The sequence below is a fragment of the Lathamus discolor genome, chromosome 5 (assembly GCF_037157495.1).
Source record: "Lathamus discolor isolate bLatDis1 chromosome 5, bLatDis1.hap1, whole genome shotgun sequence".
NCBI lineage: Eukaryota > Metazoa > Chordata > Aves > Psittaciformes > Psittacidae > Lathamus > Lathamus discolor.
In genome coordinates this window covers 30,038,369-30,064,374 of record NC_088888.1, presented here as the reverse complement: position 1 = coordinate 30,064,374, position 26,006 = coordinate 30,038,369, and the positions used below count along the sequence as shown (strand labels likewise).

General features: G+C 36.5%; 1 protein-coding gene across 8 annotated transcripts in view; it reads left to right on the top strand.

The window, feature by feature from the left end:
- Nucleotides 1-26,006, top strand: part of CHRM3 (cholinergic receptor muscarinic 3) — a 277,465-nt gene that overhangs the window by 135,737 nt on the left and 115,722 nt on the right. For 4 of the 8 annotated variants that reach the window (XM_065680194.1, XM_065680192.1, XM_065680193.1 and 1 more), the window contains one exon: nt 5,342-5,444. In XM_065680194.1, coding sequence (XP_065536266.1) covers nt 5,347-5,444 — 98 coding nt within the window. In that variant the 5' untranslated portion in view covers nt 5,342-5,346. Of the gene's footprint in view, nt 1-5,341; nt 5,449-23,304; nt 23,420-26,006 lie in introns of those variants that run through there. The other 4 variants (XM_065680197.1, XM_065680196.1, XM_065680198.1 and 1 more) reach the window with 4 other exon arrangements.

Genomic DNA, 26,006 nt, shown 5'->3' with positions numbered 1-26,006 from the left:
TGAGATGTAAGGTTTAAAAATACTTTTTAATTTAAAAGAAAAAGTTATTTTTTCAGCTCCACAAATAGATTTAGTGAAACTTCTCGGATAAAGAGGTTCAGTTCCAGTAGGTGTATTACAGGTATTGTATCTCTTCGTGTGGAAGGAGTTGAACATTCCATATTTCACCACCTTTTTTCTTTGCCCAAAGACATAGTTTTATATGTTTGAATATAAATGCTGCATGGCAGCCACTGTCTGGGTTCATATAAGGGGCTGTTTAAGGTTTTCATATACATACTGTTAGCTTTCTTTTGGTGCAGAAGAATGGATTTTGGTAGGTGAGTGTGGGAGATTATTGCACCTCTTGCCAACAGTTTTTCTTCTCTGTGCATATAAGCATCTTCATTAATCCTATAATTTCCCATCAGGAGTCTCATTAAGACAATGTTGTGTACATCTGACAAAAAAAAATAGAGTTTAGAAAGAAATTCATGATTGCTGAGATTTTCCACTATTGCCTAGGAGGCACAGTTATGAAAGACCATATTATGGGACACTTCCTACCTGTGTGCCCTGGTGAATATTTCCATTAACAGTTTTATCATCCCTTTTCAGGAAAGTCCATCTGCTTTCAACTGATAAAGCAGCATGTTACAGCTCGTTCAACTGCCTCATATGTAATTCAGAACCTTATTTAGGCTTCCCTACTCTCTCAGATTTAACACACCAGACACATACCTTGTGTACATATGTCACATCCAAATATTTCCTGAAATATTGAAATTTCTAATGTTTCACGAGTAAGGAGGTCATGAATATTTTAAAACTTTTCAGTAACTGTTAATAGTGAAACTCTCTGTAGAAGAAACAGAATGGTATGTACTTAGGACATCTTTTAGATAAGGTTATCTTCCATGAGAAGGGGTATGTGTTGTTTCTTTTCTTCCATGTTCATGTGTATATATATATATATATATATATATATATATATATATATGTATGTATATAGTGGAGCCTAATCTCACTCTAACTGGCTGGATGCATCAGAATATTTATAGACTAAACAGTGGATGAAAGGGCTTTGTAAAAACAGATACTACAAATACCGATTTATGACCATGACAACCAAACACTCAGAATGGGATTCGTCAAACCAAATTTAAATGTGCTGCATAATGGATGGGGGACATGAAATACCCCTAAGGCTTACTTCATCTCATCCTAGAGCCAACAACTAAAATACAACAGCTCTGTTGAACGGCCCTTTGATGTGGCAGCTTTTCCTTTGTTGACTGTGCAGAATCTGTACAGCTTAGGAGCAGATGCCTGTAACTTGTAAAGATACCTACAGTTAAATGGGACCACTGCTGAAATGATTAATGCTCTGATAACTGTATACCAAATAGAGAGCTTCCTGGTTTGATCTGTTTAGGCATGATTATCTTGCAGTGTCATGTAAAAATACACGTCACTTAACAAACTGTTTTTTTTTGGTTTTTGGTTTGGGTTTTTTTTTTTCATTGTTTTCTTAAAAACAGAGGTGCTAGAAGTTAGACATTAATAAACACCCAAAAGACTCAAAATCTAAGATTCTAAAATGTTCTCAGATTTTAAAAAGCTTTTGTGATTATGTATCAAATACATAGAAAATAAGTGACAAAGAGCAAATAAACTGAAGTATTTTCTTAGTAGTTGTTTTTTCCTGTGCTTCTTTTTTCCTGCTTGTGCTACTGATAATATTCATTGTATTGCACTTTTGAGATGCTTTGTACATAAACTGAACTGAGTTTAACACTTTTCTGTTGAGCAGATTTAACCGAATATTTCCGAAGTAGCCACTCAACTTTGGCAATAAGACGCTGAAGACAATATTCTGGAGTGAAACAAATGTGATAAGTCTAGAATTAACATTTTTTGAGCTACAAGGCTGCCAAATTAAAATCATACCTGAAATGTCTGGGTTTTGTTTTACCATACTCCTCAGAACATCAAAACAAAATGAAGCCTTCTAGTTGTTCAGCAGCTGGAACAACTCTGACTGAGTCAGTACTATGAATTGACAGCACTTCATTGAGAACACTGTCTAAATTCAGGATGCTAAGAATTATTTTTTTAGCTCAGTTACACTGGATGAAAGGGGCATAAAATTACTGTTTTCAGACACCCTCAGAAAATAAAAGTCAGGAGGATTGAATGAACTGTTGTGTGATATTAAGTTTGTCCTTTCATTTTGGTCTTACAGAATTTCTTCTACAACCTCAGAAATGCAAAAGGTGATCCAGATCAATGGGAACTTAGTAAACCTTTGCAGAATATATGAATAATTTATCTATATAGGTAATATTTAGAACAGACACAGGATATCAATTTATCTTTCACATCCAAATTGATAGGATATGTCTGCGCCTCTTTCTTCCATCCGATTTATAGGATATTCCAGAACTGTTCTTCGTTAACACAGCCTTTTGAAGCAGTTCAATGTGAAATATGATATTAACATGTTTATTGGGCTAGGGATAGAGAAGATGATCCTGTCATTTTGGATTTCGTTTTAAGGCAATACTAGTAGCCAGTGGTTGCAGTGAGATCTCTGAGCACATCAAGCAGCTAATAATTTTACAGCCTACTTCCATAACAAACATAGAGCTAATATTAATATTGAGCTTTTTTAATAAACTTTTTATTAAAAAGCCCCTTTTTAATAAAAAAGCTTTTTATAAAAACAACTCTAATAATGTGAAAATAAATAAACAACAACAAAAAACTGTACCCAGCAAGAAATTCTGTTCTGAACTAGGTGTAGAATGTTTTCCTGTCAGTGGAAAGGTGTTTTTCAACTGTATAAAAATTGCAGCTGCAATCTCTTTCCATCCAGCTTTGATCATTTATTGGTCCAAAGTGGTTCTAACCTCTTCTAATGAGATCCAGTGAAAGAAGTACGAAGCAGAAATAACTCTTTCAGTTGGCAGACCTTTTTATACATGAAGCTCAAGAATCAAAAGATTTTTCTGCCCTTTAAAGGCCACTGGAAATTTAGGCTGCAGGGCTGACACTGTGATATGCCTTTTTTCTTATTTTATAAAGTCATCAGAATTATATCTATGAAACCATTAAAGTTCCTTCTGCCTGTGTGGGTACACCTATGGGTATTTTTGAGGATGATAAACATGATGGGTAGTAGCACTGATTTATTTTTAATAGCTTATTTAGGCAAGAAAATACAAATATGTGATGAAATCTCTCCAATTTTTGAGACCTTTTATTTCCTCATAGCAAGACAAAAATTGCCCAAAGTTCATTTATTAAAAAAAAAAAAAAAAAAAAAAAAAAAGACCCATGAGATCACCTTTAACCATTGATAAACACTCAGGTGAAATACACACCTTATTATGTGTGAAGTTTTTCCTGTGAAATTTATTTCCAGTAGTGAGAAACCTACTTCATGATGCAAGTCTGTATAAGGTGAATCATTAGATGGTTTTGATCGCTTTTCATAAAGAATAGAGTTTGTTAGTTTTGTAGCTGAATATACAAACAGTGCAAGCTTATTTGAGGAGTCTTAGTTTATCATAAATTAGGGCAGTGAATTCCAAAGCTCTGAGTCACAACCTGCCTAGTTAGGGGAGTTAAACTGGATTCTTGACAGTAATGGCATAAAATTAAAATATAGTAGAAAATTACTGGGAAGAAATTTCTTCAGTGAGAATAGCTTGAAAAGGTAATTTAATAATGAGTTAGTTTGTTGCTGACTAAAAACATAATAACTTCATGAGAGGGAAATTATTAAGCATTATTAAAATTCCAGTTTTAATTGTCAGAAACTATAATTCCTCAACTAAAAGAAGACTCAACTAACTAAAAAGATACTTTTCATCCTTTATACTTACTCTATAAAAAAGTAATTGAACAAATTATATTTTTAAGTATTTTTAGTGCTTTTAGGTGTAGTCTTCGTTGTTGTTTTGTGGGTGACGGTATATAAGAGTTCCACTTAAACCTCACTTAAACAAGAATTGATATATTCAGTTTTAATACTGAGTGAATTGCCAAAGTATGGATTCACTTCTGCATTGCTGCAGTGTTCAGATTCCACTCTGTCGTGTTGCACTTCTTCATTAATGAGATTAATGGCATATCAGAGCTGTGTTAGAAGTGCTGTGTTGATGTGCAAAAGTGTACATGGCTAGTAAATGTGTTATTTTCTTCCATTCTGAAAATGGACTGGAATGTAGTTTCAGTCTTGATTGTTATTGATCTCAGTCTTGTTGCTGTTGGGTTTGGTTAGGGGTTTTGGTCCCTTTTTCATCCAGCATTGCCAGTGTGTTCTCCCTCTGGTACGCTGCCTTCTTTTTATAACACCTGGGAGTGAAATCCCTTGGCATGCTGGTAAATCTGAGATACTGAGCAAACATGTTGAGCATCTGTGGATTCAGAATCACTCTTCTGTGTTTAAGTATTCAAAAGGGTCTTGAAACCTTAGGCTGCAGTGGCATGCTGTAAATGGCATAATAATGGCACATGGTTCCACCTGGCACTGATTATATATGATGAAATGGAACGTGGTAGTCAGTGGCTAATCCTTCTATACTTCTGACTTCAGGAATTTACAACTTTTGCAGAGCAGAGTTCGTTGTTTAGGTTTCAACTATTGATATTTTTGCTTCATCTGCAGTTGTATCAGCTTTTAAAAGCAACAGTATGTTAAATGCAGCTGTAAATATAATGTATGGAAAACATTAAGGGAGTTAGTTTTCTAGGTTTTTACATTTTTTAAAAATAAAAATATCCCAAACCAGCCTTCTAAATTGGATAGCTTGAGAGACTGCATAATTGGGGGAGAAAAGGAGAGCCTAGTTCTTAGTTCTGTGCCTGTGTCGAGCTGCTACTGCGGTCCAGACAGGCTGAGCATCTCACCTCTCTCTGTGCCTAGAGGTGCCAATTTCCAGGCATAATCCAGCCAAGCTCCTGTTCTGAGTGCAGACTTATTTGTGCTGTCTTGGAGAAACTGTTACCTTCACTCCAATTTGGTCTCTGGGTTTAAAAAACCAGCTGAAAATACTGTGATCGTACATAGCACTTTGGGGGTAGCTATGAGCAGCCCACAGGCTTGTCAGTACTATCTTATTACCATTGCTCTGGATCTGTGCGATACATGCACGTATGAGTTGTTCTATTTTCAGCTAGGACTCTTACGACTTAAGTAAGAAAAAAATATTATTATTCAGCAATAAAAGTATTAATAGATTTATGTCTTCTTTTGGTACCAGAGAGGACTTCTGGCTTATATATCTGTGCCTCCCCCATGTATGTATGTAATCTCTTTTAATAATTCTTCTTCTGTCTTCTGTTTTGTTCACAGCCTACATGCTGACACATTACCAGTTTTGTTTCCAAAAGAGGAGTTCACAGAACTGCACAGTGCCTGATCCAACTAGCTGCTTTGATGTTCCTCACTGGACCATGTAGGTAAAATTCAAAGAAACATATATATTCACATTACATCTTTACAAGTACTCAATGTATCTGGAAACAGCTGATTACTGCCAACAGTGCTCACTTTGTGAGGTCCGGTATTTTGAAATTTATGGACTACAAAATCATTTAAGGTCTTCCAACTTTGCAGTGTGTTTTATCATCAACAGACACACAACTGTAGACCGTCATATGTCACAATGTGTTTGGTCTTCTTGCCACATCTGTTTTAAGTTATTGTGGGTGCTGTGATGCCTATCATTCCTGTAGGCCTTAATAGTGCTGCAATGGTGCAAATTTCAGTATAGCCACAAAATACAGCAGAGAAACTGAATAAATTCTCCAGCAGTTGCAGCTGGCAAACCTTGAGCTTCTTGTTATTAGAGCTGCATAGGTAGCAGAATAAGAGCTAGCGAGGCTAAGAGCTAGGCTGAACAAGTTTATGTGAGTGAACCTCTATGTTTGACTTGGGAAGAGTAGAGCAGTATCCTGGTGCTGGTAATCGGGGGAAAGATTCCTTCAGGTTATTTCTGTTGATTGTCTTGAGCTTCTGCATAAACCTTTAAGTTTTCTGTGAGTTTCAGACAAAATGTAAAATGTAGCCGATATTCCACCTCTAGGATTTCCCTTCAGAATAATTCAGTCTTGCTCTAGTAGCGGAGGGAATCCAACAGTTTAAATTCAATACTTTGAGAAGTGTGTTTTCCCTTCTGTTTTTTATATTCTAGTTGGGTTTAGTTTTAATGAGTCATTTCCCTCTGCAAGAGTAAACCTAGTCATAGAACTAAATTGTTCTGATTAAATTGCCAGTATTCATTATCACTTGACTGCTTTCTTCCCTGCATGTTTTGCAGGTTTATGTCTCAGTTGCACTGGCATTTAAAATAATTTACATGGATTGGTAGGCTGTAGTGTTTATGCCTACATTATAGTTGGTGTTTCTTTTATGTTCCTTACACATTTTGCCACGTTGGTTTGCATTTCTAATTTTGTGGAAATGAACTGTAAACATGGATAAGTGGCAGTGGCTTAGATGGACTGTGTTTACACTTGCTGGCATGCTCTCCTTACACAGAAAACAGCTCTTTTCACATTTTGCTTTAAGGACTGTGGCACTGACAGTTTATGGTGATTTGCTAGAGTGCCTTGATAGTTCAGTTGCTTGGTTCTGTCTGGAGAAAGCTTCTAACCAAGTCACCTCAGGAAAGCATTTTGATAGCATACCGGCTGAATCATAGAATACCAGGTTGGAAGGGACCCCAGGGATCATCTGGTCCAACCTTAATTTTTATGGCTTCAAAGCTAACAGTAGGTATCTCAGATGAATCCTGAAATGATGCTTACCCCTGCTTTCATCTCCTGAAATTAGGACATCTTGCACACTGTTACACAGCTGGCCATATTCAGTTACAGTTGATTTTGCCTTTCATGTTCTGTTGACCATATTCCAACTTTATCTAGACACTTTATTCAGGTTGTTTTGTATGAAGTGAAAGGTTTACGTTGGCCTTTTATTTTCGTTTTGTTTTGTGTTGGGGTTTTTGTTGTTGTTGGCTTTGATTTATTTTTTGTTTGTTTGTTTCAGATGGCAGATTTTCTATGAATAAACTACTGAAAACACTTTATTGTTTTGTATTTGAATTTAGTCACAATTTGTAAGTGGGTTGCTAGCTCTAGATTAGAGAGGACATTCATGTTCCCTTTTGTGAATATCCAAAATCTTTCCCAGTTGTAGCTGATGGCCAGGAAAACAGTCCCAAAAGACATTTATTATGCTGGAGAGGATATAGAGTCTGAGGAGTCTTTTCTGTTGGTATCAGTGGCACAACTACTCCATGGCAGGAAATTTTTCAGTCGGTGCCAAAATTCAGAGTACCCCAAAGGAACTGGAATTAAGCTGTACTCAGTTTTAGTCTAAAAGGAAAGTAACAAAGATAATACCTGAATTCATAGAACTAATTTCTGCAAATTTTGATACAGTCCACAGCTCGCTCTGTCTGTATAAACACGTATTATTTATCACTTAGACTCTGATGTGACAGTGGAAAAACAGTGAGCAAAAATAAAGGGTTAAAGCACCAAACGATGTAATCCATTTTCAGAAAAGCCACAAATACTAAGTTTAAAACAACAAAGCAATTCATGCAAATAAATCTAATGGATTGCTTTAGATTTACAGTACTTGTCGTGCCACCTCTTAAGGGATTATATGTCCCAAAATAATGAAATAATGTGCTTTACTATGCAGAAATTTAGAGCACATTAAGCAGAATTTGTCAGTGCATCTTCATATGTTACATTAGCCAAGAAGAGCAGCATCGTTTTGCTTAGCAAAGGTACATTAATTAGGCTGTTTACGCTGTAAGAATCTTGAAATCTTGCCTCATATGCAAGGGTCACTATGACATGCATTTAACACAAGTAGTGCTTGTGCTTTAGTGACTTTTAGCAAAGTATAGATGTCTGTAAAGACTGAGGTATAGGTCAGCTTTCTAAAGTGCAAATGCTAACACAATTGGTGTAATTTTCAATTGTGAACTAGATAAAGTCTGATCTAAGAAGAGCCAGAGGAAATGTCTACTCTTAGACAAACCTCAAGGTATTAATGTGTTAAAATTTATTCGTATTTGTTTCGTATAGTCATAAATGTGCTCAAAAATACTTTTCTGCATTTAAATATCTGCCTGAAACTGTGGTATTGATAAAATCTGGCAACTCAATCAGAAATTTAACTCCATTCATGTTTGTTTTACAGAGTAGTGACACAGAAATATTGTTCCTAAAGATTATCCCTTGAAAAATAATCCAAGCTCTTTATCTGATGCTAATGAGAATTTGTATTTTTATTTCCTTATAGGTTTTAGTAATAGGTTACATACATTAGTCAAGAGAAGCAGCATCATTTTGCTTAGCAGCAAGAGTAGCAGAAGAGTAGCTTTGACAAAAAGAATAACCAATTCAAAGCATATGTAATTTGTGACTAGGGCTGTCATGAGCTCATGCTCTAAGCAGTTGCACAATCAGCCAAAGCTTACAGTGCTTACTTGCCTAGTCTCTTTGAAGTAATTTGGCTTGACATTATTTCAGGAGAAGCATCACAGCTTAGACCATTGTATATCTGTGGCTGTCATGTTGAGTTAATGGTTCATCCATGAGGATAGGGTACTATTATGCTCTAAAAGGTGATTAATAGTCAAAATTAATTTGCTAGAGACAATGTCCTCTTTGGCTCTAGTTATTTAACTGAGTCTATGCAGTACCTATTGGTTGTGAGAGGAGCACATAGACTGGGTTAAATTTATTCATTCGTAGGTGCTATTTATTTATAAGGAGATTATTTCAATTACTTAGAGGAAAAAAGGTGACACAAACTGGTCATGTGTAATTTGCATCCTGCAAGTAAGTGTACTTTTTATACTAGAATTAAATTTTTTTAAGATTTGTGATTCAAATGAAAGATGAAAATATTTGCATATTTAAATTTAAATATGCAAAATATAATTGCTGTCAGCTGAAACTCCCTCTAGGGTATCTTGTAAACAATTCCTTCATTACATGAGTTAAAAACTCGAGTGGAGTGATTATGGCTGAGTTCCAGTCCATCTGAAAAGTATCACCAAAGATTTTTCAATGCCTTTTTTTCAGAGGGAAGACTATTAGTTTTTCAAATCAGAAATTTGTTTCCTCTGGCATTTCAAAAAAAACCCTGTGTTTTCATGTCACTCACTTCACTAGACTGATCATGTTTAACTTGTGAGGACTGACTAGTTTGCAGCAGTAGGTGGTATGTGAGAAACTGACTTCAGGAAGAGCATGATTTTCATAACCATTTCAAAGGAAATACATTATAAATAAAATACATTTCTCTGGGGGCTTATAAAACCATTCTGTTTGTAATTTAAATTACATTAAGCTAAATAAAATAGTACAGTAAAACCATCAAGGGAAAAATACTTCATTTAAGTGTGAGCATTACATTACTTCCATTAATTGCAAGTATTTGACTCTCTGATAGTTTATTTTTCATTGAATATATATAATTAAAAGTATTGTCATTATAACAGGAGTTGTTCTTTCCCATTTAGTGTTCCATGCCCTTCTGTTCCATAGGTCACTATAGTTGTATTGCCCCACCTTACTTCATTTCTCACTGCTTTACTCCTGGTGACTAACCCTCTGAGTGTAAGTGTATGACAGAAGATTACCATCTCTGTGTCATGCATGTTCAACTTAATCAAACTTATACTGGAACTGAGACTCTCAACCAGCGTGAAGTTTTGTATCAGAATCACTGAATGTGAGGCTTTCTACTGCTAGAATACTTTAGAATCTGCTCATCCGAATGATGCAGCTTGCTTCTTCCAGGGTGCTCGAGAGGCAACTGTTGAACAGGGACTGCAACACAAGCAAGAGAATCTGTTGGTCTCCCTACTTTATAAATGTAACTTGGAGGAAAAGAGGAGATGCTGTACATACATATGCATGTATGTGTATTTTGTGTATCTACAGATTTAAGGTCATACATATTTGTGCATGTGTGATTTGCTGGTATTCATATGGTTTCCTTTCTTGCTGTAAATTTATGCCAATTCAGTTTCATGTGTGAGCCTGATAGGATGTTCTTGTTTAAGTCATGTGAAGATAATATGACTTCCAGGAGAGGGTGACTAGGAAAATATTGGAAAACCTCAGTGAACTATCGAATTGTAAAAGTGATTTATTCCACCTTCCTTTTTCACCACATGACAAGAGACCATGCAGGCTGAACTAAATCAGGTTAGCATGAAAGGCTGTAAATCTGTAGAGCTGAGCTCCTCTAATATTGACAGCTTTGCAATATGTGTTCCTGTAGAAATTGTCTAAGCACCTATAAGCTTACACAAGCTGAAACAGGTTGTATGATAGAAGCAGGCTAGTCCCATATGCAGTATTTATTCCCACTTTAGAGTCAGCTTTAAACGAGCAACTGACTTCAGATTAATACCCATTTAAGACTTAAAACAAGCTTTGTGTTTCATATAAATCAATTTCAAGTGATGGAAAAAATACTTTTATATGGGAAAATAAATCTTCACAGCTAAATATTAACACTCTTGAAATACAAAAAGAAAGAAGTCATGCAGAAATTTTCCCCTAATTTATAAAATGCTTGTTTTTTTAAAAAAAATACAATAGTACTTAAATTAGCAATAGTAATTCAAGCAAATGGCAATAGTAATTAAAACTAGTGCTGGATTGACTAAAACCTTTGTTGACCTGAGAGTTGTGTGTTTGACTGAGTAAACCTTGAGGGGGAAAAGGTAATACAAAATATCAAAGCTTAGACACGTTGTCTGTTGACTCAGAACCTAAAAGTTTTATGAAAACAGTAAGGATTCTTAGTCACAAAAGTCTAAAGAAATTACTTCTTCGTCATGTTTTCTAAGATTTTCAAATAAGTTTATTTTCATTTTATATCCTTAGGAAACATTTATTTTCCCTTCCTGCTTTATAAGATTCTTTTCTTTTTTTTTTTTCACTTGCACTATTAGATGTCTGTGTTTTAAAAGTAGCTTTTGTTCCTGCTATAAACGGTCACCATGTAGTTATGTAATAATGATAATGAGCTCTATAATGAAACCCCAAATTTACTATACTGTGACAAGTAGGAATTGATCTCAGTTTTTCTGTGTTAACTTCCTCCAAATTGGGGGTACTGGTGGATAAAAAGCTGGACATGAGCCAGCAACATGTGCTCACAGCCCAGAAAGCAAATCATATCTTGGGCTGTATCTAAAGAAGCATGGCCAGCTGGTCAAGGGAAGTGATTCCTCTTCCCTCCTCTGGTGAGATCCCAGCTGGAGTACAGCATCCAGCTCTGGAGTCCTCAGTACAGGAAAGACATGTTTAAACAGGTCCAGAAGAAGGACACAAAAATGACCAGAAGGATGGAGCAGCTGGCTTACAAGGAAAGGCTAAGAGTTGGGCTTGTTCAGCCTGGAGAAGAGAAGCCTCCAGGGAGGCTTCATTTTTAGTACTCAAAGGGGCTTTATAAGAAAGATGGGGAAAGACTTTTTAGTAGGGCTTGTAGCCATAGGGCAAGGGGCAATAGTTTTAAAGTAGAAGAGGGGAGATTCGCACTAGATTTAAAAATTACATTTTTTACGATGAAACTAGTGGTGAAACATTGGAACAGGTTATCCAGAGAGATGCTGCCTCCCTGGAAACATTCAGGGTCAGGCTGGATGGGGCTCTGAGCAACTTGATCTAGCTGAAGATGTCCCTGTTAATTGCAGGGGAACTAGATGACCTGTAAAGGTCTCTTACAACCCTAATTATTCTATGACTCTATGAAATTTATTCAAAAATAGTTTTCATTATGCAAGTAAGTTACACCATGATTCTTCCTTTCTTTTCCTGTCTTGTTTCCTATACATTTCCACCAATTTTAATAAAGAATAATTTTATTATTTTAATAAATGTGTATGCATATATCACCACATATTTTGTTTAGCTTTCTGGCTGAAATGGTTTGTGGTAGGGTGAATAAAAAGGCAGTTCCTCGTTTAAAATCTGAAAGTGTTGTTCTTTGGAAGTCCATCTTGCTCTATAAGTAAAGGTATGCTTGTATCGCCAGCTAAAACTCAGCTAGCTAAGGTATTTTAGGTCTTACTCTTCAGGGCTGACTGCTTGATCATAGCAAGTGAACATTCAGGTTGGTAGCAAACATTGAGAGGTGAGATGGCAGGGCAGCAGTCCCTCCATCCACTTCCCCAGTTCTGGCTGCAGCTGTGTCCCCCTCACCTTGCCAGCTCCTCTCCAGACTCACAGTACCTGAGGTCATGTTCTCCTTGTAACCCCTCATACACAAGGACTTCAGGAAAAACTTTTAGTCATTATTATAGTGATATAATCTTAGGGTTTTGCTGAAATGTCTATATATATTTGTCAAAGTTGCATAGCTAAAGCTGTGAGGTAACTGGAATTTTCTTTAACAAGGAACTGCAAGACTAAAATGAGGGTTTGTTCTTTATTTGCAAATTGGAGCGTTTGAGTAGTTGTGCACTTTATCATGCACTCTGTCTGCATATGCACACAGCTGCCACCCAGCCATGCTCTGAATGATAGCAAGGCACTAGATTGATGTGTGCTTTATTCAGAATATGAATCATAGTAAACATAGTTGCAAGTCCCATGAATCTGTAGTTTATAACTAAGAACAGCTTTCAAATGGACAGTTAATGTGGAAAAGAAAATCTTTTAATTCCAAAATTTACAAAAGTTTGGTTACAAAATATTTTCAACCTTCTGTACATATGCTAACACCTTGCCTGGTCTGATTTTGTGCTTATATCGCTGTCAACAGTCTCATCTCAAATTTGTGACTTTCATATTGTCTATCATGATGCTATAGCAACTGTCTTGAAATAGCCCCTCGAAATCATACTCTTTCTTTATTACTGTTTTGAACACTGTGGTGAGCAATTGAAAATGAAAGTTGCAGTACCATTTCATGATTTAATTTACTTGAGTAGATAAAAATGTGTTATGCTACACACATGTAACATAAACCATACTCCATTTATACCAATGTTACCCATCTCTTTCTTGTTTTCTTATCTAGCCTATGAGTTTTCTGAGGGATTATGTCTGACATGTTGGTGGCAGCTGTCAAAATACAAATAATAAAAGATATCATAGTGGAGGTATCAGTCCAGCTGCAGTTAGTAATTGGTGTTGCTTTGAAGCAAGGAATGTAGGAGGAAAGAAAACAGTCCAAATAAAGAAACCTTTTTCGCTGGGATTTTTCAACCCTTTTCTGTTTTAGACATCAGAAGAATTAAGTGATTCTAAAATACTTAGTTATCACGCACAGTGTATCACTTGTGCGTGAAAGCTAGAGGGGTTCACAGTCAGCTCTAGCAAGATGGTCACTGCTGATTTGCCTGGTGCTAGCTGAACTACAAACTTAAGCTTTCATGCCAGTGCGTATCTTCTGAAAAAAGTCTGCATTTTATTGGAATACTGTTGCAGAGCAAATCAAGGTGCCAAGGGCTGATTGCCTAAGGTATAATGACCCTCATCATCAGTGCCTGTGTTGATTTAAATCTAACTTAATACAGTTCTTTGCATGTGACAAGAAAAAGATTCCTCAATGTTCAAAGTGTTTTAAAATCCCTGTCTGTTCAGTGAGGATTTTGAATAGGTGACTTTGACTGAAATTTATGGGTTCAGGACAAATTAAGCAGGTCCCAACTTAGGCTTGCAGATGCAGTAATGCAGCGTGCATGAGAGAAGAGTTAGAATCCCTCCTGTTCACTGCAACCTGCAATTACTTTGCTGGTGAGTTCAGAAAACTTACCAAGTGATTAATAGAAAAGAAGAAATTAATAGTGTGCCTTTGCTTTTTTTTTTTTTGCAGAAGATACTCCATCCCTTATGTTATTTTTTATTAATGGGTTGATTATGTTGATGGACTGACACTAAGGAATAGAGCTTATTAATGGTTGTATCCGAGGTGTAAAATGAATGATCCACTATGATTCTTCAGTTTCAAACTTTTCTCAAAATTAATTAATTAAAGGATTCATGTAATTAATTAAAAGAATTGTTGTTGTTGCTTTGATGCTTATCTTAAAGTGAAATGAAAAGTGTTTTCCACAGCACAAAAAATTTGCAGCATCATACTGTGGCCGAAGGGATGCCCAAGACATGGTATTGCAGTAGTTGGGAAAGATGGACAGGAATTTGTACAACCAAGAGCAGAGCTTTCTGTGGCATGGTGACAATGACTCAGACTTGGTCACCCAAAGGCCCTCTACTTCTGTTTAGAAATGGCAGTCTGCCTAAGCATTTCCAAGATTTGTTTCAGTTTAAGTTTGTGCTCACTTTTTAGCATTTTCCTTGTAGATTTTTCCACTTCTCTGTGAAGTCTCCGAGGTCTGAGGATCAGAGTCTTGTGTGTAGTTGTTGACTGTCTCCTATGTACCTGCTCGGTGACAGACCTGTAGGCAGCACAGCTTACAAGAGAGGATGTGGACTCAAGTTTCTGATCTTTTGTCTTAACCCAGTGCCTCTTTACTGAGCTTCACAGCGTATGCATTCCTAGTGATTCCCTTTCATCTAAATAGCAACCAAGGTTTACTAATTATTATTACTCAGTATCTTAAGCATCTGTCTTTTTGGGACTATTTGGATTATATGCCTAAAACACAGTCAGAATTAAGAAACATTTAAGTACTGACAAATCCATTCTGTCATTATACTCTTATTTTTAATTTGGAAAAACTCTGAAACCTAAGGACTATCAATCCATACATCCCTTTTCCCTCTAGTCAACATGTTTTGCATTAACAGGAGTTCTATTAGCAAGTTTTTGGTTATCTATAATTGCTGAAAAGGCCCTTTGGGACAAACTGTCAAGTAGGTACCAGAAATATATAGAGTTGTGTAATGCATTAGATGTCATTAAATGCTCAAATTAGATCCCTAGTGAGCCCATGTCCAATCATTACTACTTGTAATATATATCAACTGTTTTAGCTCTAAAAATGTAAGTTCTGTAGTAGCCACTCTCATTAATTTGCTTAGACCATTTCTCAGTACACGTAGGAATTTGTTGGAGAGTCAGTAATTAGTGGGATATTTTCTGAGTTTAATTCCTCTTTTTAAGGATAGTTTTAAGTTTTATTTCAGTGGTTTCAGTGAGTCTGATTAGCTTTTGGCAATTGAAAGAAATTACAAGAGGAAATCTTGAACTGGGAAGAAGAAATGCCTGTGTTCTTCATGGCCCTCATTTCTGCTGGAACAGAAATGTTCCAGTTCTACAGGTGAGTGTCTATCCCTTACACCAAAAGAGAGAATCAAATAAATAAAAATTTGAAAGCTTCAAGATGAGAATGTAGGGAGCTGCCTGGAAAAGGGAAATATCTTTAGAAAAAAAATAATTTCCAGTTCCTAAGACTTATTTCTAAAGAGTGGGGAAAAAGGACAGAGAAAAAATGTTATATTTAACAACACTTAGATGAGATAGGACTTCATCTTTCAAAACTCCTGTGGAGGACCCCTATATGCTAAACTGCACAGAATTTAATCTGTCTCTGAAAGATGAAAGGCTGAGGTGAGCCTGCCAGAATTAAACCTCTGCTTCCGGGGAGTCCAGATTTTTGCTGCCTTAGTGATTAGCTCTCAAAGCTACTTTCTCTGGCTATAGATCCCTCTAAATCATAGCTGTAAAGAATTGTATACAAACTGACTGAGCCTTTGTTATTTCAGTGCAGGGACCAAGAGGATTGTGAGTCAGATATTTGAGAAAAACACAGACTCCTCTTGGTTGGTTTCTTCTTGCTCAGTACTTTTTCATTTAGGATACTTGCAGCATGAATAAATAATACAGCTTTGATTTTACAGCTCAGTTTCTGGTGTAAAGATCCCAGAATGCAGGGATATATATTTCTTACATACCAGATCTGGAAAGTTGCCTGCAGACTAAGCCAAAGGGATTTCTTGCTTTATCTATGTATTTATGTATGTATGCATTTCTGGTTTTTTATTTGTTACATTTGCTCTCATGACTACAAGTTTAAAACCAGCAAAATTCTGTTGTACCACTTTTGTGAGGCTTAAATAAGCATATAATGGAAATAGAGAAAAACAGGTGACGGCTTTTGGTCTCTTAGTAACTGAGTGGTTAAAAAAAGTCTGGACTTTGTATTCAGAGTTTTATATATAAAAATAGTATGGTGGTTTGTTTTGGTTTTTTTAATACGATAGTATCGTATACCATTAATAGGAATGAAAACTTTTTTTTCTTGACAATTTATGATGAAATGTAATAACATGTTTTAATTTTAGTGATAGTTTATGCATTGTCATCACAAACTGACTTTTTAAGTTAAACATATGTCAGATGTATAAAATACTTTTGCATCCACTTTTAAAATTATATTTTTTTTTTATTGACTGAAATTTTCATATAGCATGATATAAATAACCTAAATAGTGGCTTGTTGCATGTAGGAGTTAATAATTTCTGTGAGCTATCTACTTACATCAATTTTCAGAAGAATATCAAAGATTTTCCACATAAAAGCAATTAGAGTAAGCGGGACTTCAGTATGTTGGTTCCAGCTCTTTCCAGTGGTCTGGCGATTAGTCAACTATACCTGCAGATTTTTACATTTCAGCATTTCTGTGATTGTTGTCATGGATGGAAAACATGTGGTAAATAATAGACCTTTACTTTCATGAATTAAATATAAACATGTATATAAGAAAATGACAGAAAGTACAAATTGATTAATATCATGTTTTTATAAGACATGTAATAGCACCATCTTTGTGAATGTTGTGCAAAGGAGTACTTAGGTTGTAGATTTTTGGAAGATTCTAACATAGGTTAAGCTTTGAACAAGAACTTTTAGATTTATTTTTTTTTTATACTAAAATAACCTGTTTCCAAAAGATTCCTGCCCCAGAATACCCAGTTTACTAGATGCTGGTAATGGCTGTAAACTGAGTTCTACTGAGTGAGGATTGGGTCAGAGAGGAGCAGCACATGATTTCTGAGCTTTGTGCTAGTGGGAGAGACATGAACCCAAGATTTTTCTGCCCTATTTACGGAGAGCTGGGTAGCAGCAGCAAGAGTATTGCATGGGGAAAAGCTGTGCATTACTTCGTTTCTCACCTTTGTTCAGATGTATGAAAAGCAGGGTGGTTGGGATAGCCCACCTTATCTATTTTTCATCAGAAAATCCCAAACATAATCAGTCCTTTCATGTGTGCAAACATATCTCTTAGAAAAAAATGGGCATCTGACTGATGGTGACTGAATAGGCTTATATGAATCTTTCACAAATGTAACAGACCAGGGAAGCAGAACACTGATACAATACTGTTAATCTCAGAATAGTACAAGTAACTTTTATCTACAACTTCTGATAATGACTGGATAGGAAGCATGGATAAATTGTGGGAGACCACCAGCTCAGATTGAATCTCAGTAGACAAGGGCTTGAGAATACAGCAAGCCCAGCTCTCTTATCCACTGATGCAGATGCCTCTATCAAGGTTTCTGTGGCTATGCTTAGTCATGGGCAGGAGTAGGTATGGTCTAAGCTTCAATATGATTTTAAAGGAGTTTAATTGTCCAGGAAGAACTTCTACAAAATCAACATGATGGACATATGATCTGTTCAAATCATGGCTTCCTGGAATCGTGAACAAGAGACTCTGTTAGAGCAAGCTGTCAGGTAATACAAGGGGGAAGGAAGCTGTAGCATAAAAATCACAAGACATGGAAGCACAGCTGTCTAATGCCAATATGGTTTCTTTATTCTGTTTCAACAATTGAAAAGTAAATTCTAGTGTAATGTTCTTCAACAGCTACTAGAAAAAAAAAAAATCTTTAGTAACAGTACTATGCTCAGGGCCCTTCCTGATCTCTACAGTCAGGATTGTTTGAATGGGTTGTTTAGAGACTTCTGAATTTGGAGCATAATGCACACTCTTACCTAGTAATCAATAGGATTTCCAAACACAAAGCACTTCTTGTTTTATAGCAGACATGCTGATTGCTTGCTGGATGTTGTTCTCCATCACTCTTACTGTTGTTCTTCCCTAGCAATATTGAAATATCTTTTATCTTTTAATCACTTATCACATATGCAAAGAAACAGATACAGTATTGTATTCTGTTGTGGAAGGGGTTTCTTGAAGCAGTCACACTGCTAAGGGAGGATCAAAACTGTTGAGGCAAGGCTGTGAGTGTTCTTTGTTCCTGTGAATTAATGTCTCATATTCTGGCTAATTTCTAGGAGAACTTTCTCTACTTCCCATGTAATCAGTATCCCCATAGAAATTTCTATTATGCCAAAGCAGTAAAGTCACATGTTTGTCAAAAGACCAAGTCCCTAGAGGACAATTTGAAATATTACTCCCAGATGGATCAGCCTGAACAATGCATTGCAAAAATGTAATCATGTCTGGGGACCTGCCCATTAAGCTATTACTGCCATTAGTATTTATTACATTTTTGTTGGGCAGCTGAAAATATCATGCAGTATTCTATTCACTATTGCATGCCATTTAACAATGAAGTTTTCTTTTTTGTTCTGCATTAAGTTTCCGCTGTAAATTACTTTCCTTCAAATAACAATCTTCTGCCATCCTCTCTGTCCCTTTCTAGTCAGTCTGAATGGGGACAACTTAAGACAATTTGTCAGAGTGGCAGCAGTGGAAGAACTTCAGGAAACTGGTGAGCATATATATTAACTCTCACTGAGCTCAGTTGCTGCTCATGAGCATGCAGGAGGGGTATACTTTGAATGAAAGAGAATATTGATTTTTTTTCACACATTGAGAGGCATCAGAAATCTTCATGCTACTCAAGATTTCTTATATGTCTAGGAAAAATCTCTGATATCCTACAAATGCTGCTGCTGCTCACTCAGCCATTAAGTAGCCTTCTTCCACTAGGTTTTAACCTTCGATGAGGTGCAGAAGAACTATAGTATTTGTAAAAACAAAGAATTAACTAAGGGATATTTTATATCAGTTGCTGTTAGTGCTGGAGCAAGGTTACTTTTTAAATAAGCAAAATACTAACTGTGGCTTCCCATGCCATGAAAATGAAACAATATCTAGAAAGTTCCTTCATAAATGTATCAGCATGGTATCACAGTTGCTGTGCCTTGTGAATCTGCACAACACAGTCTGCAGGTCAAAAGACTACTGCTTTTTGGTCCAATAACTTTGAGAATTCAGGTATTCAAAATAACCTCCTTCCATCTTCCATGCTTTCATCTTTTGTGATTTAGCACCTGTAGTTGAGGCTCTTTGAACTTACTGTCAATCCATTATTATTCATTGCCTACTTATTAGGTCTTCAACTATACCTATGCTTTTCTCAGGTGCTATGAAGAAATCTTGTGTTTCAGAGCTACCTTCTAATTTTAGGAGTCTTTTATAAACCTTATTCATCCTAAATATGTGTACAGATTCATATTTTTTAAGTAAAGAAGGAAATAATTCTCTGTAGACAGTGTAGGAAAGAATAGAGCTAGCAAGTAGATGGAGCTAGTGTGGTCTGTAGAAAAGAAAATAGTAACAACCTGGTTTCAGTGGAATTTTCTTGGGGGAAGTGTGTGGAGGGAGTGAGAGAGCACACATTCAGAAAGCACCAACATGAGTAAGAAGCAGTTGACCCAACTCAGAAAAAAAAAACAGTAAAATTGCTTAAGGCATTCACGCTGAGGTGATACTGGCTGGAGAAGAGAAGGCTTCAGGGAGACCTTATCACCTTTCAATACTTAAGGGGAGTTTATAGGAAAGATGGAGAGAGACTTTTTACCAGAGCATATAGTGATAGAAGAAGGGGTGACAGTTTTAAATGAAAAGAGGCTAGGTTTAGATATAAGGAAGAAAATCTTTAAGGGATGGTGGGATACTGGAACAGCATTCCCAGAGAAACTGTGGATGCTTCTTCCCTGCCCCTATCCTTGAAAGTTCCAAAATCAGTTTGGATGGGGCTTTGAGCAACCTGATCTAGTGAAAGATGTGCCTGCTATGTCAGGGGTGTTGGACTATGTGACCTTTAAAGGTCCCTTCAAACTTAAACTGTTCCGTGATTCTGTGATCCTGTGATTCTATATAAGAGACAGTCTTTCCTTTAAACTATTTGAGGGGAAGTTTTGAATTGATATCTCTATTCTCATCTAGAAGCCACAGACTTTGTGTTAGTAGGTATTATGGTAAATATGAGTCTGTATATCCTGTTAATACTTTTAAAAAATTAAATTCCACTTCTAACGAAGAACAAAAAACTCCAACCATGATCTCTTAAATGTGTGTATATTTTCCAGTAAGATCTACTTGAGTATGCATTTTTGTTTTCAATGGCGGTCTCAGCAGAGGAAAGAATATTTACTTTGTTTTCCCAGTTTTCTAATGTAAAGAGTGGACACAATAATATCATTTTATGAACTCTCAGAGGACTCCAGAGAATGTTGAGTCGTATACTACTACATCTGCTTGTATTACCCTAGTTCTGGTAAAGACATATGTTCTTAGATCTGTGTAATGACTTTTTACCTGCATCCCATGTTACGTTTTCAGAGAATCACTATAATCACCAGTCTGCTTTACCACCAGTCTTAAGGTAATTTCATAGACCCTTTGTAAGGGCTTAATATGAAACTATACTTCCTGGTTGCTCCATTTCCGTGTGAGCTATTTTCAGGCTTTCCTCACAGACCAAGGGTGCTGCATTTACATAATGCAGCAAAACCTCCTAATCTGCCAAGGTTTAGGACCAAGCCCTTCAGGTTTTCCAGAAATTTTCAGAGATGGGCTCAAGATAAAGTTTTAAATGTGTATTGTTACGTTCATTTAAAACACAGTTCTTCCTGTTACACTTGGGAAAAACATGGCTGCATTTCAAAGTTGAAAACATGTTAGCATTTCTTAGCTTTTCTATTCCTGTTCTTTAAGTATATATCTGAAATGGATTAACATGTGTGCGCTACACACCAAAACCTTTGCAAAGGGGATCCTGTAACTGTGGACTTCTGTGAGGAGTGTTGATGTCCTCCTGTGACATGTTTTCAGCCTTATTTTCCATCTTCCCAATTCTGTCAGCCACAGCGATGCCTGGGAAATACAATTAATACAGTCATTGCTATCTTATTGCCAGGTCACCACCCTGCTTTGTTTTTTTCAGTCTTACGTAAAATAACCTATCCTAACCTGAATACTCTGTGTGAGCCAGGCACAAAAGAAAAAAAAATAAATAAAAGCAGATTTTTTTTAAAGGAGAAAAGATGAGCAAAAGGAGGTTTTGCTTTTTTTCTCCCCCCCCCCCCCCCCCCCCCCCGGTAGGAATAGTTGCACTTCTTTAAATATCAGTTTCTTAATGTCCTAATCCCTGGGACAACTTCTATGAAGAAATTTGCCTCTGACTCTTTTTCTTCAAGCTTTTTTATTTTAATGTAAACAGAGCTATTTGAAAGGTGTTGTCGGATTCTATCTTTCTATTCTTGAGGAGATATTCCAGGAACAAGGGGACAGTTCCCAAAAGAGCGTATCTCTATTTAACCAGAGTTAAGGCTAGTTACACCAATTATTAGATTAGCTTGTCACACATACTTTTCTTTCCAGATGAATTTCCTGTGTGATTTTCATCTGGTTGAGATAACCGTTAAATGATGTTTTCGGACCTTCTCATCCATGACTAGGAATTTTTTCCTAAATAATATATTATGCCAGCATCTAATCAAAGTAACTCAGCCAAGAACTGAGGCAGTGACAGACTGACTTCGAAGAAGTAGTGAAGAAAGTGGAGAACTGTCTTTATTTTCCCCCTGCTTATCATAAGTCAGTCCTGAAAGCATCAAAGATGTGATCTTCCAGAAGCATAAGCTCTTCCGAATTTTGCAGAAATTAACAAAACTCATTCATATTCTAGGCTTGATACAGATTTTAGCTGAGACCAACCTGGAACACCCAGAGAGAGTTGGATTCCTCCTCATGCTTGGTCCTGCTATACCTGCCCATCCATTTTTATCTCCCTTTAGCAGTGTGCATTTCCCTTTCTTCTTTGCCCACATGAATATTATTTGCTTGGGTTCTCCTTGCTGTCACCAACTACTTCAGGAATTAACTGCTTTAATTTTGAAGATGTGTGAAGTGAGGAAGGCTATAGTGGCAACTAGGTCTCCATGTGGTGGGGCAACTGTGTCAGTTAGGATAAGCATATGAGTCTAAGTCCATAATTTAAAATGGCAGTTATCTAAAATGTCAGAAAATGAATCCCTTTCTCTTTCATATCATCTTGGAGTCATTCTTTGTTTTGCTGCCAGTCACTATTTAATGTTTTTTGCGTTATGCCTGTATTCCACTGCTTTTTTACGATTTACTAATAAACTGCATTTTCAAATTTGCAGTAATAGTCATTAGTGGGAAAGACTGGAAACAAATAGCTTAATATGAGATGGCATAGTCATCTGTAGGTAGCAGGGGTAGATTTATTAAATATGTGAAATTCCAAGACAAAGCTCAGTTTCCAAGGCTTTCAGGTAGGATTTCAGATCAAAGCATAATTGCTTTGGTTATTTCCATTGTGAGATTTTTGGAGAACTGGTGTCTTACATGTGAACACAAGAGATGTTGTAAGATTTTGACTCTACAACACCATCAAGGAAGCTAGATGAAACCTTGCTGCAAACTGTAGTTATCTATTATTATAGTATATCTGTTATTTTTCTTCAAAGTAAAAAAACCTACTTGACGTCTAGAATATTTTGTGTCCCTGCGAAATAGCTCTGTTATGCAGGTGACTGATTTCATGCAGTAAAATTGAAGCTTTGGATTATTATTAAATCTGTTGAATTATTATTAATTTTTTCTTGGGGGGGGGGAGGAGGGGATTTATCAATTTTGTGTGGATTTTTTTCTTAAAATCCCCAATAAATTAAGTCAAAAATTAGAATAATCTATAAAATTTCATTAAACTAGGAATTTCTATCTGTAAAGAAATTGTTCAAAGTGGTAAAAGGCTGCTGTTGCTATTTTATTGCAGTTGTGTCTCTGAATGATTTTTTGCCATATCTTTCATGGGTTCGATGGAAAGAGATTAATTCTTCCATTCTTCCACCTGCAAACAAATCTGAAGAGGGACATAAACTCCTGCAACATTTTAAGGTCTGGAAGTAGGACAGTAAGGGGCAGCATCTGCTGGTACTGCAGAGGACTACAGAACTACCAAGTGCCTAAAGCCAGCTTGGTTTTCCAAGCGATTATTGGGGCTTCTGGTACTTAGTCTTGTTTTCAGGCTTGTTTCCTACTAGAGTTCATTGAATCAGTAATTCCCTGCAGTGCTGTTTATGTGAAGCTCCTTGGAGGAATGAAAGCTACCCAGGAGAGAAATCGTAAGCGCCTTGGTCACAGCACTGCAAGCAATACTGGCTTCCACACAGGTGCTCTCCTTTCAGTAAGTCTTATCTTTTTATAATTACACGCATGATTGTTCCTGCATAGCTGAGGACATCCTTAGATCTCATCTTTGTTTAGGGATTAATTGGTTCCATTTTGCCAAGCTTCTTGGTTGATACTATTGATATTTAAGGAAAGGAGTACTAGAGCATTTATAAAAAATTATATGTATAGTTCATCTCATAGATCGGTTTAAAATTTTTGAATAAGTAGTTTTTCCTTCTTAGCTTTCAGTTCGCAAGGAAGAAGTAACATGTCGGTATCATGAAAAGGCTGTAAAATGTATATTGGTCTGTTTTCAAAATAGGCGATGGAGTTTTTATCTACCAGGCTATGATAAACTGATAGTTGTATCTACGGTGTAATCACTTGAGATAATGTGTCTCATGTAAACATCTCACAGCTGTCTTAGAATCTTAGAATTGCTGGACCTTGGATGATTAAAGAGTTCAGTTCAAGTTGCAGCATATGTATCTGCTGAGCTGCTCAGACAGCCTGTGCGGTCTGTGTGTTAACTGACCTTGGGCTTCTTATTGCTGCAACTGTCATTAACCTTCAGTATCATCAAAGTCTCTTTGCCAATGTAACTGTTAAAGCTTCTAGAGTTTTAGTTGAACAGGGAATGCAAAACTGACTGTCAGCATATGTCTGCATTGATTTTGTGGGGCATGTGTACTCACCATTTCACCGATGGATTTTTGGCCAAATGGAATCAGACAGCGATTGTTCAGCTTAGACATTAGAATTAAAAATTATAATAAAATACTTTTTCATATCTTGGTTAATCTCAAAGTTTATAGGTATGCTTAAAAGTAGATGCCAAAAGAATAAACATCCCTTAAGAGTCTTTAGTGTGGTAATACACTAGATTTCTTTTAATTCAAAGCAGCATACTTAGCAAACCATACTGACATTAGCCATATTGGATTTTAAATTATGCCAATTACTCTGCAATGCCTCAAACCATGCAAGTATTTGCAGGCTTCTCTTAGGCTTTCTGTGGCTCTGAAAAGCCAAGTCCAGGGAATATATAGCAAGGCCTGATGTTTCTGTTTTACATAATATGTCTACATTCTGAGCACAGCTAGAATATATTTTTAATTAGGGTCTGAAACCTCAAAGTACAAAAGGTGAACCACGTTGTTATCTCTGTCCAGTGAGCACGTCTGAGTTGTTACAGCACAAAACCCAGGCTGAGTAGAGTTTCAAGCTTGATTTTGCCAGTTAATAACTAAGCAGCAATGACAGAAATACTGTGCCTGCTAAGACAGTTCAGAGTTGTGCTGCAGCAGGAAGTTGCTCTGTGATCTTACGCACCTCCAGAGACATATATTTTCCTGCGTTTTGGTCTGTGTGTGTATGCAAGTTGCTTTTCTATCTGGCAAATGAGGACTGCAGTTTGGTACATGGTTGGTGTGCAGAAGTTGCAGCCTTGAATCTTCACTGCTACTTTGGAAGAGCCTGTCCCTTCATATCTGTAGTGCTTTACACATAGTTGAATGGACAAATAAATTCTCTGAGTTCCCCTCATAATCCTGTGCCATGATATGGTTAAGCAGAATTTAATGATAAAATATGTGCTGAACTTGGCTTCAGCACGAGGGGGAATTCTTGGCTAGCCCTTTTCAAATTAGAAGAGCATCTATATTTGATTTATTTGGCCTTTTGTGTTTATTTTTTTAGGTATTGGGGTATTTTTAAAGTATTCTCAAAGACACTTAACTCTTTTAGATCCACATTTTGCATATGTGTCATAAAGACAGCCTAGTTATTGTCTGCCCCTGCTGATAACAAATAACCTCTCACTTTGCAAATTCAGTTTCTGAGGAACATTTTTACCCCTTTCACTCTGACTAAATGGGAATAAAACGCTTGTATAATTCTCCCTGGGTGGAAATCAGGGAAAACTGTGGTCTTAAAACAAAATTGATGCCTACACCAATCTTATCTCTCCTGATCTTTCCTGCTTTCCCATCTCAATTTGCAAATTAAAAATTCAAAACCCCGGATGTATATGTATAACATTACAGTATCTTTGAACTTGTGAAAACAACACCCAAACCACTGTTTTGCTGGACTTCGATGAAGGATAAACTTGGCCTAAACATTGCCTTCTGGGGCAGGGTTTTTTTTGGTTGCTTGTCTGATTTTGTTTCTTAGGACTTCTTCTGTGCTGGTATTATATAAGCGCATCTTAATTTACTGCATTATTTTATTTGTAACTGGAGAGCAGCAGGAATCATGAGGCAGAAAACATCTTTGATGAGAAACACTACTGAGAGGACTCGTGTGTCAGCAGAGGCGTCAGGAGGGCACTGGGCATAAGGGGCCGGAGCAAATCCATCATGATGTTGCTGTATCCACACTGTAAAAGAATCTGGAATGTTTCAGTCTCCTAGATACCGTTTGGAATAATCTGCTCTGTGTGTAAAACATAGACATATAAAAAAAAAAAGGAAAGTAGACTTTACAAAACTCTGTGGTGTGCCAGGAGAATTCATCATCAGAAAGTGTTTCAAGTTACAAAGTAAAGTTGCATTTTCCCAGATTTTGCATGTTACAGATAACATGTTGAAACTGCTTTA